Here is a 19,176-nt window from a genome sequence, read left to right on the forward strand (position 1 = left end):
GCGCTAAACTATGAAGTTAAAAAATATGGTCTTGGGGCCACGAGCTTGAGACCGCTGCCTTGTAGCGATGCCTAAACACATCTTGTTTGACTTGCAGTGTCAATGCTGCTACCACTCCAAGTCCAGCAGCCAAGACAGAAGCGGGAAGTTTCAACATCACCCAGCTTTCAAGGTCACCACCTGATGCAAAGGTCAAAGGAAGCGAAGAGGACCCTGACCGATTTCAGAGTACCACTATTATCATCACCCCCGTCCAAGACCAAGTCAGGGGCTCAGATCTTCAATGCGAGGACCCAGCGGAGAACATGAGAAGTGTCAACCTTTCAGCCAGTACCAGTCCTGGGTCTTCCAACACCACCCCAAACCATCATTCCTCCACAAAGCGCTCACTGTCGGCTCCAGAGCCCACGGGAAGTAGACCGAGCCCTGAAAGAGAAGACACCAAGCCGCCGTCGCCCACTCCCGACGGCTATCACACGCCCACGTTCCCCACGGCGTCCTACTGCGTGCTGAGCGTGCCCCAGGTGCCGTACACCGGCTACACCGCAGTCACCATCCAGCCGCCGCTCCCTGAGAAGAAACGACTTTCTTCAACACCGGGACCCCTCAACGGGCACGCCTCGCTTCCCGTCCCTTCACCCACGCACAACGCCACTTTGTCTCCCTCTGCTGGAGAGCTGAGGAAGTTTATCAGCAGGGAGGACGTGGGGGTCAACGGCAAGTTTGTCCAAGATGGCTCCAAGTTCTGGTACAAAGCCAGCATCTCTCGAGACCAAGGTGAGTTCAAACCTCTGAATTTGGATCACACTTCCTGCGTGTCTTCTCTGCCGGCAGCCATTGCAGCGCTGAAGGACAAGGAACCAGGAACTTTCCTCATCAGAGACAGTAATTCCTTCCAAGGCGCGTATGGTCTGGCCCTCAAGGTAGCCACACCTCCTGCTAGTGCCAATGCCACAGGTAGCAAAGGTATTCATCCAAACTTGTTTCGATATAGTCTTGTTTTTATTTCAATCATTAGGATGGTGCATTATTTGTCCACTATTCATTATCCGAAATGATTTGATCCACGTTCCAAAAATTGTTTTTCGATTGCTCAGTTTTTGTTATTTATTCGTTCCAAAGGATCCGCTGCAAACCGTATCGTATAAAAAACAAAAATAATTGTTCCAATAGGAAACTATATTAATCCATTAAAACACGTACAGTACATGCGGAAAGTAAATGGAATAAATGTGTTATTGTTTTTTTTAAATACAAGGTCCATCCATCCATCCATTTTCTTCCGCTTATCCGAGGTCGGGTCGCGGGGGCAGCAGCCTAAGCAGGGAAGCCCAGACTTCCCTCTCCCCAGCCACTTCGTCCAGCTCTTCCTGTGGGACCCCGAGGCGTTCCCAGGCCAGCCGGGAGACATAGTCTTCCCAACGTGTCCTGGGTCTTCCCCGCGGCCTCCTACCGGTCGGACGTGCCCTAAACACCTCCCTAGGGAGGCGTTCGGGTGGCATCCTGACCAGATGCCCGAACCACCTCATCTGGCTCCTCTCGATGTGGAGGAGCAGCGGCTTTATTTTGAGCTCCTCCCGGATGGCAGAGCTTCTCACCCTATCTCTAAGGGAGAGCCCCGCCACCCGGCGGGGGTAACTCATTTCGGCCGCTTGTACCCGTGATCTTGTCCTTTCGGTCATAACCCAAAGCTCATGACCATAGGTGAGGATGGGAACGTAGATCGACCGGTAAATTGAGAGCTTTGCCTTCCGGCTCAGCTCCTTCTTCACCACAACGGATCGATACAGCGTCCGCATTACTGAAGACGCCGCACCGATCCGCCTGTCGATCTCACGATCCACTCTTCCCCCACTCGTGAACAAGACTCCGAGGTACTTGAACCCCTCCACTTGGGGCAAGATCTCCTCCCCAACCCGGAGATGGCACTCCACCCTTTTCCAGGCGAGAACCATGGACTCGGACTTGGAGGTGCTGATTCTCATCCCAGTCGTTTCACACTCAGCTGCGAACCGATCCAGTGAGAGCTGAAGATCCTGGCCAGATGAAGCCATCAGGACCACATCATCCGCAAAAAGCAGAGACCTAATCCTGCAGCCACCAAACCTGATCCCCTCAACGCCTTGACTGCGCCTAGAAATTCTGTCCATAAAAGTTATGAACAGAATCGGTGACAAAGGGCAGCCTTGGCGGAGTCCAACCCTCACTGGAAACGTGTCCGACTTACTACCGGCAATGCGGACCAAGCTCTGGCACTGATCATACAGGGAGCGGACTGCCACAATCAGACAGTCCGATACCCCATACTCTCTGAGCACTCCCCACAGGACTTCCCGAGGGACACGGTCGAATGCCTTCTCCAAGTCCACAAAACACATGTAGACTGGTTGGGCAAACTCCCATGCACCCTCAAGGACCCTGCCGAGAGTATAGAGCTGGTCCACACTTCCACGACCAGGATGAAAACCACACTGTTCCTCCTGAATCCGAGGTTCGACTATCCGGCGTAGCCTCCTCTCCAGTACACCTGAATAGACCTTACCGGGAAGGCTGAGGAGTGTGATCCCACGATAGTTAGAGCACACCCTCCGGTTCCCCTTCTTAAAGAGAGGAACCACCACCCCGGTCTGCCAATCCAGTGGTACCGCCCCCGATGTCCACGCGATGCTGCAGAGTCTTGTCAACCAAGACATCTCCACAGCATCCAGAGCCTTAAGGAACTCCGGGCGGGTCTCATCTACCCCCGGGGCCTTGCCACCGAGGAGCTTTTTAACTACCTCAGCAACCTCAGCCCCAGAAATAGGAGAGCCCACCACAGACTCCCCAGGCACTGCTTCCTCATAAGAAGACGTGTTGGTGGGATTGAGGAGGTCTTCGAAGTATTCCCTCCACCGATCCACAACATCCGCAGTCGAGGTCAGCAGAACACCAGCCTCGCCATACACGGTGTTGAAAGTGCACTGCTTCCCCTTCCTGAGGCGGCGGATGGTGGTCCAGAATTGCTTCGAAGCCGTCCGGAAGACGTTTTCCATGGCCTCACCGAACTCCTCCCATGTCCGAGTTTTTGCCTCTGCGACCGCTGAAGCCGCACACCGCTTGGCCTGTCGGTACCTGTCCGCTGCCTCAGGAGTCCTATGAGCCAAAAGAACCCGGTAGGACTCCTTCTTCAGCTTGACGGCATCCCTCACCGCCGGTGTCCACCAACGGGTTCTAGGATTACCGCCACGGCAAGCACCAACTACCTTGCGGCCACAGCTCCAATCAGCCGCCTCGACAATAGAGGCGCGGAACATGGTCCATTCGGACTCAATGTCCAGCACCTCCCTCGTGACATGTTCAAAGTTCTTCCGGAGGTGGGAATTGAAACTCTGTCTGACAGGAGACTCTGCCAGACGTTCCCAGCAAACCCTCACAATGCGTTTGGGCCTGCCAGGTCTGTCCGGCATCCTCCCCCACCATCGCAGCCAACTCACCACCAGGTGGTGATCGGTAGAAAGCTCCGCCCCTCTCTTCACCCGAGTGTCCAAAACATGAGGCCGCAAATCCGATGACACAACTACAAAGTCGAAGAGTGGCCGTGCGCGACCCGAGGGTCCCTGGTTCAATCCCCACCTAGTACCAACCTCGTCATGTCCGTTGTGTCCTGAGCAAGACACTTCACCCTTGCTCCTGATGGGTGCTGGTAGCGCCTTGCATGGCAGCTCCCTCCATCAGTGTGTGAATGTGTGTGTGAATGGGTAAATGTGGAAGTAGTGTCAAAGCGCTTTGAGTACCTTGAAGGTAGAAAAGCGCTATACAAGTACAACCCATTTATCATTTATTTATTATCATGGAACTGCGGCCTAGGGTGTCCTGGTGCCAAGTGCACATATGGACACCCTTATGTTTGAACATGGTGTTTGTTATGGACAATCTTTGACGGGCACAAAAGTCCAATAACAAAACACCGCTCGGGTTCAGATCCGGGCAGCCATTCTTCCCAATCACGCCTCTCCAGGTTTCACTGTCGCTGCCAACATGAGCATTGAAGTCCCCCAGTAGAACGAGGGAATCACCCGGGGGAGCACTCTCAAGTACTCCCTCGAGTGAATCCAAAAAGGGTGGGTACTCTGAGCTGCGGCTTGGCGCGCAAGCGCAAACCACAGTCAGGACCCATACCCCCACCCGAAGGCGGAGGGAAGCTACCCTCTCGTCCACCGGGTTGAACTCCAACGTGCAGGCTCTGAGCCGGGGAGAAACAAGAATTGCCACCCCAGCCCGTCGCCTCTCACTGCCGGCAACGCCAGAGTGGAAGAGAGTCCAGCCCCTCTCGAGAGAACTGGTTCTCGAAGTGAGTCCGACTATATCTAGCCGGAACTTCTCCACCTCGCGCACTAGCTCAGGCTCCTTCCCCCCCAGCGAGGTGACGTTCCACGTCCCAAGAGCTAGCTTCTGTAGCCGAGGATCGGACCGCCAAGTGCCCTGCCCTCGGCTTCCGCCCAGCTCACATCGCACCCGACCTCTATGACCCCTGCTATGGGTGGTGAGCCCATTGGAGGGGGGACCCACGTTGCCTCTTCGGGCTGTGCCCAGCCGGGCCCCATGGGGACAGGCCCGGCCACCAGGCGCTCGCCATCGTGCCCCTCCTCCGGGCCTGGCTCCAGAGGGGGGCCCCGGTGACCCGCGTCCGGGCAAGGGAAATCTGGGTTCCTTGTTCGTTTTCTTCATAGAGGTCTTCGAGCTGCTCTTTGTCTGATCCCTCACCTAGGACCAGTTTGTCTTGGGAGACCCTACCAGGGGGCATAAAGCCCCCGGACAACATAGCTCCTAGGATCATTGGGACACGCAAACTCCTCTACCACGTTAAGGTGGCAGCTCAGAGAGGAGTAAATACAAAGTAAAAAATAAAAAAAATCACGTTGTCAATATGGGGTATTTTGTGTAGAATTTTGAGGACAAAAATGTATTATTTCATTTTATTTTTTTAAATACAAAATAAATTTACAAAATAAATCACGTTGTCATTATGGGGTATTTTTTGTAGAATTTTGAGGACAAAAATTGATTTATTTTATTTTATTTTTTAAAATGCAAAATATAAAAAATTAAAATATCCCGTTGTCATTATGGGGTATTTTGTGTAGAATTTTGAGGACAAAAATTGATTATTTCATTTTATTTTTTTAAATACAAAATAAATTAAAAAAAATAAAAATTCATGTTGTCAATATGGGGTATTTTGTGTAGAATTTCAAAGACAAAAATGTATTATTTCATTTTATTTTTTAAATACAAAATACATTTTAAAAAATTAATCACATTGTCTTTATGGGGTAATTTGTAGAATTTTGAGGACAAAAATGTATTTGTTTATTTGTATTTTTTTTAAATGCAAAATAAAAAAATAAAAAAATATCACGTTGTCATTATGGGGTATTTTTTGTAGAATTTTGAGACAAAAATTGATTATTTAATTTAATTTTTTTAAACACAAAATAAATTTAAAAAATAAATTACGTTGTCAATATGGGGTATTTTGTGTAGAATTTTGAGGACAAAAAGGGATTTTTTTTTTTGATTTTTTTTAATGCAAAATAAAAAAATGAAAAAATATCACGTTGTCAATATGGGGTATTTTGTGTAGAATTTTGAGAACAAAAATGGATTATTTAATTTTATTTTTTTAAATACAAAATACATTTTTAAAATAAATCACGTTGTCATTATGGGGTATTTTGTGTAGAGTTCTGAGAGCAAAAATGTATTATTTCATTATTTTTTTTAAATACAAAATACATTTTTTTTAAATGAATCACATTTTCATTATTATGTAGAATTTTGAGGACAAAAATGGATTTATTTAATTTTATTTTTTTAAATGCAAAATAAAAAATAAAAAAAATATCACGTTGTCAATATGGGGTATTTTGTGTAAAATTGTGAAGAAACAAATGGATTATTTCATTTTATTTTTTTAAATACAAAATAAATTTAAAAAAAATAATCACGTTGTCATTATGGGATATTTTGTGTAGAATTTTGAGGACAAAAATGGATTATTTCATTTAATTTTTTTAAACACGAAATACATTTTTTAAAATTAATTACGTTGTCATTATGGGGTATTTTGTGTAGAATTTTGAGGACAACAATTGATTTATTTATTTATTTTTTTTTTAATGCAAAAAAAAATATATACAGGTAAAAGCCAGTAAATTAGAATATTTTGAAAAACTTGATTTATTTCAGTAATTGCATTCAAAAGGTGTAACTTGTACATTATATTTATTCATTGCACACAGACTGATTCATTCAAATGTTTATTTCATTTAATTTTGATGATTTGAAGTGGCAACAAATGAAAATCCAAAATTCCGTGTGTCACAAAATTAGAATATTACTTAAGGCTAATACAAAAAAGGGATTTTTAGAAATGTTGGCCAACTGAAAAGTATGAAAATGAAAAATATGAGCATGTACAATACTCAATACTTGGTTGGAGCTCCTTTTGCCTCAATTACTGCGTTAATGCGGCGTGGCATGGAGTCGATGAGTTTCTGGCACTGCTCAGGTGTAATGAGAGCCCAGGTTGCTCTGATAGTGGCCTTCAACTCTTCTGCGTTTTTGGGTCTGGCATTCTGCATCTTCCTTTTCACAATACCCCACAGATTTTCTATGGGGCTAAGGTCAGGGGAGTTGGCGGGCCAATTTAGAACAGAAATACCATGGTCTGTAAACCAGGCACGGGTAGATTTTGCGCTGTGTGCAGGCGCCAAGTCCTGTTGGAACTTGAAATCTCCATCTCCATAGAGCAGGTCAGCAGCAGGAAGCATGAAGTGCTCTAAAACTTGCTGGTAGACGGCTGCGTTGACCCTGGATCTCAGGAAACAGAGTGGACCGACACCAGCAGATGACATGGCACCCCAAACCATCACTGATGGTGGAAACTTTACACTAGACTTCAGGCAACGTGGATCCTGTGCCTCTCCTGTCTTCCTCCAGACTCTGGGACCTCGATTTCCAAAGGAAATGCAAAATTAGCTTTCGTCAGAAAACATGACTTTGGACCACTCAGCAGCAGTCCAGCTCTTTTTTTCCTTAGCCCAGGTGAGACGCTTTTCGCGCTGTTTCTTGGTCAACAGTGGCTTGACACGAGGTATGCGGCAGTTGAAACCCATGTCTTTCAAGCGTCTCTTGGTGGTGGATCTTGAAGCACTGACTCCAGCAGCTGTCCACTCCTTCTGAATCTCCCCCACATTTTTGAATGGGTTTTTTTTCACAATCTTGACCAGGGCGCGGTGATCCCTATCGCTTGTACACTTTTTCTGACCACAGTTTTTCCTTCCCTTTGCCTCTCCATTAATGTGTTTGGACACAGAGCTCTGAGAACAGCCAGCCTCTTCAGCAATAACCTTTTGTGTATTTCCCTCCTTGTGCAATGTGTCGATGGTTGCCTTTTGGACAGCTGTCAAATCTGAAGTCTTCCCCATGTTTGTGTAGGCTTCAGAACTGGACTGAGAGACCATTTAAAGCCCTTTGCAGGTGTTTTGAGTTAATCAGCTGATTAGTTTGTGGCACCAGGTGTCTTCAAAATTTAACCCTTACACAATATTCTAATTTTGTGACACACGGAATTTTGGATTTTCATTTGTTGCCACTTCAAATCATCAAAATTAAATGAAATAAACATTTGAATGCATCAGTCTGTGTGCAATGAATAAATATAATGTACAAGTTACACCTTTTGAATGCAATTACTGAAATAAATCAAGTTTTTCAAAATATTCTAATTTACTGGCTTTTACCTGTATATATCACGTTGATTGGCAACAGTCTGTTTGTGTTGGCCCTGTGATGAGGTGGCGACTTGTCCAGGGTGTACCCCGCCTTCCGCCCGAATGCAGCTGAGATAGGCTACAGCAGCCCCCCGAGACCCCAAAAGGGACAAGCGGTAGAAAATGGATGGATGGATCACATTGTCATTATGGGGTAGTTTGTGTAGAATTTTGTGGGCAAAAATTTATTATTTCATTTTATTTTTTAAAATACAAAATAAATTTAAAAAATAAATCACGTTGTCAATATGGGGTATTTTGTGTAGAATTTTGAGTACATGGCTCCAAGTGAACGACTGAGCATCTCACGGAAGCTGCTTTTATACCCAATCATGGTACCCACCTGTTCCCAATTAGCCTGTTCACCTGTGGCATGTTCCAAATAAGTCTTTGATGAGCATTCCTCAACTTTCTCAGTCGTTTTTGCCACTTGTTCCAGCTTCTTTGAAACATGTTGCAGGCATCAAATTCCAAACGAGCTAATATTTGCAAAAAATAACAAAGTTTACTAGTTCGAACGTTAAATATCTTGTCTTTGCAGTCTATTCAATTGAATATAAGTTGAAAAGGATTTGCAAATCATTGTATTCTCTTTTTATTTACCATTTACACAACGTGACAACTTCACTGCTTTTGTACATTGTAAAGTGTACACATGTGTGTATTGTTATTATACACGTGTTGTACTGCAAGCATACACGGTGTAATCAAGTACTTCCTGGCGGTAGGAGGATGTATTTTGTAACGAGACGGTTCTTACACTATTGACCATCTCCCAGCAGATGTCCAGGAACAGCTGGTCAGACACTTCCTCATCGAGACAGGGCCCCGGGGGGTCAAGATCAAGGGTTGTCAGAACGAGTCCTACTTTGGTCAGTCATGTTCTATCATTTGTACTTTGCTATGATTGTCATCATGCAAACAAAGTTGCTCTCCAGTAGAATCTTCTCTGACCTTACCTGCCCTCTCTGCCTTCAGGGAGTCTGTCCGCCCTGGTGTACCAGCACTCCATCACACCCATCTCCCTGCCTTGTGCCCTCCGTGTTCCAGAGAGAGGTGGTCATGCCAGCAGAAGAGATCGAGTCCTTTATGAGGCCATGTCGTCTAACGCAAGTGTGCAACCTTTTAGATCTGCTTGGCGAGCTGCAGGAGACGCGGACCGCAACAAACGCGAGCACGGCGGCGGACCTCCTCAAACAGGGAGCAGGTGAGTCTACCAAGAGGAGCAGTCCACTTTGGGAACATGTCCAGTAATGAACAACAGGGAAATGTTAGCACAGACATCCGGAAAGTATTCACAGCGCTTCCCTTTTTATACATTTTGTTTTGTTACAGCATTGGGATAAATAAATTGATTGAGGGCCGAAAGACAACTGCATGCATGTGTGTATATAGGGTTGTACGGTATACCGGTACTAGTATAGTATCGCCATACTAATGAATCAAAAACGGTACTATACTCTGTTTGAAAAGTACCGGTTCTCTAATTGTATTTGTTTATTTTTTTGAAGTCGTCACATTGCTGGTTTTACGAGCAGAGGAGCATGTTCGGCAGCTCACACACACACAGAGTACTTACAAGCAGACACAGTGTGTAGACAGAAAAGGGAGAATGGATGCATTTTGGTGTAAAAAGTAAAGATAAAGGTGAAGTTATAACACTGAAACACCCTCGGGAAGAGGTGCTTTAAGACATGGCTAGCCAGCTAGCGGCTAACGTCTATCCACAGTGTTTTAGCTACTTCTAAATCACTTATCCTGGCCTCCATGGCGACAAATAAAGTACGTTTTTTACAAGTAGCATTATCACTGGAGGACGAGGAATAGCTAAACATGCTTCACTACACACCGTAGGAGGATACAATAGCTCACCGGCGTCACAATGTAAACAAACGCCATGTGTGGATCTACACCTGACATCCACTGTAATGATACCAAGTACAATAGCGTATCTAGTCAATACTACTATGATTACATTGATATTTTTTAGCATCACAAAATATTTTTTCCTTTTTTCAAAATTCCTGTTATGTTTATAAACTCACTAAATACGTCCCTGGACTTTGAATATGACCAATATATGATCCTGTAGCTACTTGGTATCGGATCGATACCTAAATGTGTGGTATCTTCCAAATCTAATGTCAAGTATTAAAGAAGAGAAGAATAAGTGATTATTACATTTTAACAGAAGTGTACACAGAACATGTTAAAACAGAAAATAAGCAGATATTAACAGTAAATGAACAAGTAGATTAATAATCAATTTTTACAGTTTGTCCCTCATAATGTAGACCAAATAATAGGTAGATAAATGACACAATATGTTACTGCATACGTCAGCGGACTAATTAGGAGTCTTTGTTTGTTTACTTACTACTAAAAGACAAGTTGTCTAGTATGTTCACTATTTTATTTAAGGACTAAATTGCAATAATAAACAAATGTTTCATGTACCCTAAGATTGTTTGTTCAAATAAAGACAATAATAAAAAAAAATTGTTGTCCCCTTTATTTAGAAAATTACCAAAATATTGGTATCGGGACAACCCTAGTGTGTATATATATACATAATATATATAATATATAATATATATATATATATATATATATATATATATATATATATATATATATATATATATATATATATATATATATATATATATATATATTGGATATTAAGAGTGTGTGAAAGTTAGACTTCTACCTTGTTTACCTCCGTGACGACTTCTTTAAAGTTTTGTAATTAATCAGAAATATCAAGCAGCTAAAATGTGCCAAAGTGTGGAGAGAGTGTTTTGCATTTTTCCCATCATGCTTTGTAATGGATTTAAATGGGTTTCATTTTGAATTGTTCTATGCTGCGTGGACGTTTTTTCATAACATCCACAAATTGTGGGACAAGTGAGACCGTGTCTGTTGGCATTTTGTGTTGGTTCGATTTTTTTTTATTTTGCCCCATGACTCAGGATGGTTGTTTGCATAGGGTCATTTAAGTAAATGCTGTTTACTCCAAAGTTTGCAAATTAGATAAAAATGAAAACCTAAAATTGCAAGTACATAAGTATTCATACCATTTCCTCAAGACTTAGTTGATGCAACTATGGCAGCAATTACAGCCCCAAGTCTTTTTGAACACCATGCCACCAGCTTGGCACACCTATATCTGGACACTTTGGCCCATTCTTCTGTGCAGCACCTCTCAAGCTTCATCAGGTTGGATGGGAAGCCTTGGTTTTCATCCAGGATGTCTCTGTATATTGCTACATTCATCTTGACTTCTATCCTGACTCGTCTTCCAGTTCCTGATGCTGAAAAGCACCCCCACACCATGATGCTGCCACCACCATGCTTCACTGTATGGATGGTATTGGTGGTGACTTCAATCTTTGTCTCATCAGACCAGAGAATTTAGTTACTTTCAGGTGCATTTTGGCAAACTTTTGACTAAGAAGTGGTTTCCATCTGACCACTCTACCATACAGGCCTGACTGGTGGATTGTCCTTCTGGAAGGTTCCCCTCTCTCCACAGAGGAATGTTGTAGCTCTGACAGAGTGACCATGGTCTTGGTCACCTCCCTGACTGGACTAAGATGAATGCAGCATTGTACAGAGACATCCCGGATGAAAACTAACTGAGAGACTAGTCATGATAGAGGGAAAGATGAATGCAGCAATGTACAGAGACATCCTGGATGAAAACCAAGGCTTCCCATCCAACCTGATGGAGCTTGAGAGGTGCTGCAAAGAAGAATGGGGGAAACTGCTCAAAGATAGGTGTGCCAAGCTTGTGCATTGGTATTCAAAAAGACTTGAGGATGTAATTGCTGCCAAAGGTGCATCAACTAAGTATTGAGCAAAGGCTGTCAATACTTATGTACGTGAGATTATTTTATTTAAATTAAGTTGCAAATATAAAAAAAAAAAACATTTTCACATTGTCAGTATGGCGTATTGTGTGTACAATTTTGAGGACAAAAATGAATGTATTCCATTATGGAATAAGGCTGTAACAAATAAAAAAATGAGGAAATAGTGAAGCGCTGTGAATACTTTCTGGATGCACTGTACGTTTGACTTAACTGAATTCAACGGTATTGATTGGTGGAAACGAGGGATGGGTACCGAATTCTGTATTTTAATAGGCACCGGCCGAATTCCGTTGGTACTACCAAGTATCCTCTCACGGTGCCATATTTTGATACCTTTAATGCACGTGACGCACTGTCCGGTTGCAGAATTGGCATTGGCTCCAACACTTGGCGGGTAAACAAGCAACTGCTTCTAGGTAATGTTGCAATTTTCCATGCGAACAAAGCGAGCCTGCCTGGTAGGAGAACACTCAAACGTAAAGTAAGGCTCCCCTTTTCAAAAGGCGCCAGCACCGATGCATCGGATTTGCCGTGCACGTGCTACTGATTAGCATTAGCGATTTTACATGGCGTTTGCAAAGCCTCCAAATTTAGAAACAAAAACTACAACTAAGATCAATCCGCTGGTGTGTCATACGTACAATACTAACAGTATCAACACTTTTTTGGGTGAAACAAAATTCCTGACAAATTCTACTGCCACCTGCAGGAATGTGAAACAGGCATGTGATTTGAACTTAATAAATAAGCCGGGGGTCATACAGAGTACAAACAATGTGTATTCTATGAGCTAACTTCCTTTGTCTGCATAGCCATGTGTGCTTTGTAGCATGAAATAACAAATATCTAGTTTATGTTTCAAAATGATTTGACTATTCAATGTCAAAATCTAATGAGTAGAAATAAAGAACAACGTGTCAGCTACTGTCTTGTTGTAAAACAGCAGTGAAAATGAAAGTTAGCATTTAGACAGGCTATACTGTAGCAAAATCACGTGTTCTTAAAGGTGTATTCTACCTCTTCCATGTGGAGAACACTTTTATTTGGGCTTACACGGTAAACAAGTCAAATGAATGTTTTATCATACATTTGTCCAAATGTGTCCAAGTAGACAAATTGTGGGTTTCTTGGACGTGGTCTACATGGCTAAAAGAAACATCTAAGGAAGAGAATCCCTCTGTTATCTTCCACTAGTTTTTATAATCCATGACCCGCCCTATCTTGCCTCTTATTGGCCTGTCCCTAATGTTTGCCCTAATTTAATTTTTTACACTGTATTTTTATACACCCTACATTTTATAGACATCTTTTTTTACACTGAATTTTTGCACACCCTAAATTTTATAGACTGATTTTTTTTTTACACTAATTTTTTTTTGTACATTGAATTTTGTCACGCTGAATTTGTATAAACTGAATTTTTATCAGCTGAATTTTTTTACACTGAATTTTTACACCCTAATTTTTAAAGATTGCATTTTTTTTTACACTGAATTTATGTAACGGACTTTCTTGCATTTGAATTTTGTGAACTGAATTATTTATTTATTTTATATCAAATAATGCTGACAATTTCATTGGAAAAAACAGTGTTTAAAATTCAGTGTATAAAAAAATCCAGGGTGTAAAAATTCAGAGTATTTTATTATTTTCATTAGGAGCCAGAGAGAAGTATATTACCTGAGGGGGCGGGGCTACAGGATAGAGTTGCCAACATTTTCTGAGTTATTTGCATGCATGTTACAGAATTTGACATGACATTTTTAATTATAATTATGTTAGCAAATGACCTACTAAAAACTAAAAAAAAGTGTGGTACATCACATGAGACGTGTCAAAAAGAGGTTGGTAATAAATCTAAAGGCCAAATATATTGTAGAAATGCACCCAATTGCAGGAAATGTAGTCTTGCTTTTCTAAATGTTCTCCTGGGCAGACTTTTTTTCTTCAATTCCCGTCTTGTTTTCCCTCATGTCTGCATGTAACGTCTTGGAATTGCACCTGCATGCAAACTCTATAATAGCATACTTGCACATGTGTAAGAAGTCGATACAAAACAGTTATCATGATCAGCTCACTGTTAAATGTTATTTGTATTATTATTATGAAACAAATGAACAGTTACTAACAGATGAACACACATATATACCAACCATTGGTACTTTTAAGGCCAGGTAGCAGAAAGGAACGTCATGGTTGGTTGCAGTTTCTACATTTGACCGGCAGAGGTTGCCAAAGCCTCATCACCAACATCACTAAACTTGCCTTCTCTCCAAAGCCTGCAGCGTCCTCTACCTGAACTCTGTGGAGACGGAGTCCTTAACGGGGCCCGAGGCTGTCTCCAAGGCCGCCAAGTGCACCCTGGCTCTGAGTCCGCGTCCGTCTGCGACCGTGGTCCATTTCAAGGTTTCTTGTCAGGGTATCACTCTGACGGACAGCAAGAGGAGGTAGATCTACATCATCAGGACCACCAGACCCCCCGCCCCCTCACACCTTTGTGTTTGTCAGGTTGTTTTTCAGGAGGCACTACCCCATCAGCAGTGTGACCTTCAGCAGTCTGGACCCCCAAGACCAGAGGTGACTTGCACTCTCTCACCAAACATCTGGGCTTGCTTGCTGCTCACACCCATGGAGGTTCTCTTTGTTGCCAAACCTTTTTGGACACTTAATTGATGTCACTAAATTATGCTGACAATTTAATTGAGAAAAAAAGTGTTTTAAATTTCAGTGTATAAAAAATTCAGTGTAAAAAAACAAACTCAAGTGTATAAAATTTCGCTGTATAAACTGAATCTTTTTTGCCCTGACATTTTTTTACACTGAATTTTTAGGCACCCTAAATTTTATAGACTGAATTTTTTTTACATTGAATTTTTTACACTGAATTATTTTTAAACACCCTATATTTTATAGACTCTTTTTTTTTTTACATTGAATTTTTGCACACCCTAAATTTTATAGACTGATTTTTTTGGCACTGATTTTTTTATTTTTTCATTGAATTTTTTAGACTGAATTTGTATACACTGATTTTTTATCAACTTAATTTTTTTACACAATATTTTTTTACACTGAATTTTTGTACACCCTAATTTTTAAAGACTGCAGTTTTTTTTACACTGAATTTATGTAACTGACTTTTTTGCATTTGAATTTTGTGAACTGAATTTTATTTACATCAAATTATGTTGACAATTTCATTGGAAAAAAAAAACTGTGTTTAAAATTCAGTGTGTAAAAAATTCAGTGTAAAACAAATTCAGTGCTGAAAAATTCAGTGCAGAATAATTTGCACCCGTGTCACGTGACTTCAAGCGTGACACCTCATTGGCTGCTTCTGACACAGCAGTCTTAATTTACCGGAAGTGAGTCTTGCTTTTTGAAGCAGCACATTTTTCGACACTGATTTTCCAAACTGTTTTTTTTACCCTGAAATTTTACACACACTACATTTTATACACTGAATTTTTTTACACTGAATATTTTTTATATTTAATTTTTTACAATTAATTTTTATAAACTGAATTTTTTTACACTGAATTTGTATACACCCTAATTTATAAAGACTGCATTTTTTACACTGAATTTTTATAGACTGAATTATTTTACATAGAATTTTTTACACTGAATTTTTTTTACGCTGGGATTTTTATGAACTGAATTTTTTTCCACTACATTTTTTACTCTGAATTTTTATAACCTGATACATTTCTTTTTTTACACCCTAACTTTTAAAGACCTAATTTTTTTTCACATAATTTTTATAAACTGATTTTTTTTACACTGAATTTTCATAGACGTAATTTTTTTTACACTGAATGTTGTTACACTGAATTACTGTAAACTGAATTTTGTTACAGTGAATTTTTTACACTACATTTTTTTCATACACTGAATTTTTATAAATTAAATTTTTTTTACACTGAATTTTTATAACCTGAATTTTTTCCACTGAATTTTAGAGACTGACATTTTTTCCACCCTAATTTTTTAAGACTTAAATTTTTTTCACAGAATGTTTATAAAATGACATTTTTATACACTTTTTTTACATTGAATTTTTTACACTGAATTTTTATAAACTTAATTTTTTTACACTGAAGTTTTATTCACCCTAATTTATAAAGACTGCATTTTTTGACACACAATTTTTATAAACTCAAATATTTTACCTTGAATTTTTTACACTGAATTTTTTTTACGCTGGATTTTTATGTACTGAATTTTTTTCCACTACATTTATTTACTCTGAATTTTTATAACCTGGATTTTTTTACACTGAAATGTATACATTTCTTTTTTTTTCAAACCCTAATTTTAAAAGACCTCTTTTTTTTTTCACAGAAGTTTTATAAACTTAATTTTTTTACACTGAATTTTTATAAACTTAATTTTTATAAACTCAATTATTTTACCTTGGATTTTTTACACTGAATTTTTTTTACGCTGGATTTTTATGTACTGAATTTTTTTCCACTACATTTTTTTACTCTGAATTTTATAACCTGAATTTTTTTTACACTGAAATTTATATATTTATTAATTTTTTTAAACCCTAATTTTTGAAGACCTAATTTTTTTGTCACTGAATTTTTATAAACTTAATTTTTTTACACTGAATTTTTATAAACTTAATTTTTTTTACATTGAATTTCTATAAACTGAATTTTGTTACACTGAATTTTTTTATACACTGAATTTTTATAAATATAATTTTTTTTACACTGAATTTTAGAAACTGAATTTTTTCCCACCCAAATTTTTTAAGACTTAAATTTTTTTCACAGAATGTTAATAAAATGACTTTTTTATACACTGAATATTTATAAACTAAATGTTACACTGAATTTTTTCCAATGAAATTGTCAACATAATAAATAAAATTCAGTTCACAAACTTCAAACAGTTCCATAAATTCAGTGTCCAAAAATAGCTTAAGAACTAAAGACACAAATGAACGTCCATAACAGCCTCTTGCCGTCTTTCTGAAAGATGAAAATATGAAGATGATTCCACATCTGACCTCCTTATTCTCACACCTTCCTGCATGTCTTCTTCACCGTGTGCCGTGGTCAGGTGGACTAAGTGTGCTCGCAGCAAGTAAGTGTTTGACTTCCTGTCTTCTTCTCCCAAACTCCGCACGGCAACTAACCCTCACCGCACCACCATTACCCACTAAATGAGTTGTATTAGATAGATAGATAGTACTTTATTGATTCCTTCAGGAGAGTTCCCTCAGGAAAATTAAAACCCACTACATGAGTTTTGTTACCCACGACATGAGATTTGTTACCCACTACATGCGTTTTGTAACCCACTACATGAGTTCTAACGTGTCTTCGCTGTGGGCTGCAGGATGTTTGGCTTCGTGGCCCGGCGGACCAGCAGCAGCACGGAGAACGTGTGTCACCTTTTTGCCGAGATGGACCCGGAGCAACCGGCCGTGGCCATCGTCAATTTCATCAACAAGGTCATGTTGGGGCCGCAGCTGCGCAGATGATGCTAAAGTGCTAAAGTGTAATGACGGCAAAACAGGCAAAAGTGTCACATGACCTGACTGCTTTTGAGTGATCTTCACTGTCTTGAAGTGCACTACTTGGATCCACCAGCAGGGGCGCTGATGATTCAATACTTTGTTTTGTTACAAACGATTTACTTGCTGCGCAACCAAAGAATACAACACATATTTCAAGGAAATTGTTATTACCTTATTTTTCAGAACATAAGGCGCATTAAAGGGGACATATTATGATTTATTTCTACATGCAAAAGACTTCCTTGTGGTCTACATAACATGTAATGGTGGTTCTTTATTCAAAATGTTGCATAGATGATGTTTTACACATCATCTTCAAGTCGCTTTCTGACAGTCTCTTCAGGTTTTATTGACGTGCCTCCACTTGACAGGGACTTCATCTTTAGAGTACCGGTAGTTTTTAGCACTTCCATAGCGAGTCTACCGACATATAAGTTTGAACTGTACACTACTTTTTAATTAGAAATGGCAACAGCGTAGGATAAATGACAATAGAGAAATGATTGACTGTGGCGGACGTGCGCACATTTTCAGGACTTATGCAGATCTCAAATACACATCAGCAGGTACCAGAAGGTAAGAAAAGTTGGTTTTGCATAATATTATGAAACAAAACGCCAGATAATGTCTGCTAATAGGTGCTATATTGCGGTCCTTTTACACACAGCATAATAATACTGTATGTTGAAGCACAGTACGACTGACTATGGTAAACGTACTGCTCTGCGTTCCATCAAGCGGTGCAACCTCGTAGCTTACCAAAGTCGTACTAAAACATTCTGACATATAATGTGCTATATTCTCAATGAAACATCAGAGTTATGGGTGTTGCTTGCTAGCATCATTTATTGGCCAAGCGTCAACCTGCAGTCCACACGTATCTCTTATGTGTGACTGCCATCTACCGGTCACACTCATCATTAAACCATGTACCATGAAAAATTGGTTTGAGGTCAATAAGCACAGGCAGAATTAATACGTGCATAAGGTGCATCAAAGTTTCAGTGTTGCTTGCTAGCGTCATTTATTGTACAGGCGTCCACTTGCAGTCCACACGTATCTCTTATGTGTGACTGCCATCTATTGGTCACACTCGTCATTACACCATGTACCATGAAAAATTGGTTTGAGGTCAATAAGCGCAACCAGAATTAGTATGTGCATAAGGCGCATCAAAGTTTCAGTGTTGCTTGCTAGCGTTATTTATTGAACAGGCGTCCACCTGCAGTCCACACGTATCTCTTATGTGTGACTGCCATCTACCGGTCACACTCATCATTACACCATGTACCATGAAAAATTGGTTCGGGGTCAATAAGCACAACCAGAATTAATACGTGCATAAGGCGCATCAAAGTTTCGGTATTGCTTGCTAGCGTCATTTATTGAACAGGCGTCCACCTGCAGTCTACACATATCCCTTATGTGTGACTGCCATCTATTGGTCACACTCATCATTACACCATGTACACTCTTAGAAATAAAAGTGCTAAGTAGAACCATATAAGGTTCTTCAGCTCGTCCTCATAGGAGAACCCTTTTTGGCTCCAGGTAGAACCTTTTTATAAAGGTTCCACCTGGAACCCTTTTGGAGGGTTCTACCTCGAACCCAACATGAAGGGTTATACCTAGAACTGTGTGTGTAAGGTTCCACCGAGAACCCCCCATGAGAGGGTCTACAAAGAACCCACACAGGGAGTTCCACTAAGAACCCTTTTGTATTTCAAGGGTTTCATCTAGAACCCACACAGGGAGTTACACTAAGAACCCTTTTGTATTTCAAGGGTTTCATCTAGAACCCATGCAGGGAGTTCCACCAAGAACCCTTTCGTATTTCAAGGGTTTCATCTAGAACCCACACAGGGAGTTCCACTAAGAACCCTTTCTTTTGTCAAGGGTTTCATCTAGAACCCATGCAGGGAGTTCCACTAAGAACCCTTTCATGTTTCAA

General features: G+C 40.7%; 1 protein-coding gene across 2 annotated transcripts in view; it reads left to right on the forward strand.

The window, feature by feature from the left end:
- Nucleotides 1–17,710, forward strand: part of LOC133622757 (tensin-2-like) — a 64,963-nt gene extending 47,253 nt beyond the window's left edge. The window contains exons 17-25 of one of the 2 annotated variants that reach the window (XM_061985692.1): nucleotides 98–777; nucleotides 835–966; nucleotides 8,594–8,686; nucleotides 8,793–8,870; nucleotides 8,944–9,021; nucleotides 13,968–14,136; nucleotides 14,198–14,266; nucleotides 16,766–16,789; nucleotides 17,045–17,710. In XM_061985692.1, the coding sequence (XP_061841676.1) occupies nucleotides 98–777; nucleotides 835–966; nucleotides 8,594–8,686; nucleotides 8,793–8,870; nucleotides 8,944–9,021; nucleotides 13,968–14,136; nucleotides 14,198–14,266; nucleotides 16,766–16,789; nucleotides 17,045–17,189 (1,468 nt within the window). In that variant the 3' untranslated portion in view covers nucleotides 17,190–17,710. The remainder of the gene's footprint in view (nucleotides 1–97; nucleotides 778–834; nucleotides 967–8,593; nucleotides 8,687–8,792; nucleotides 8,871–8,943; nucleotides 9,022–13,967; nucleotides 14,137–14,197; nucleotides 14,267–16,765; nucleotides 16,790–17,044) is intronic. The other variant, XM_061985693.1, reaches the window with a different exon arrangement.
- Nucleotides 17,711–19,176: the final 1,466 nt, after the last annotated feature.

The sequence above is a fragment of the Nerophis lumbriciformis genome, linkage group LG23 (genome assembly GCF_033978685.3).
Source record: "Nerophis lumbriciformis linkage group LG23, RoL_Nlum_v2.1, whole genome shotgun sequence".
NCBI classification, from domain to species: Eukaryota; Metazoa; Chordata; class Actinopteri; order Syngnathiformes; family Syngnathidae; genus Nerophis; species Nerophis lumbriciformis.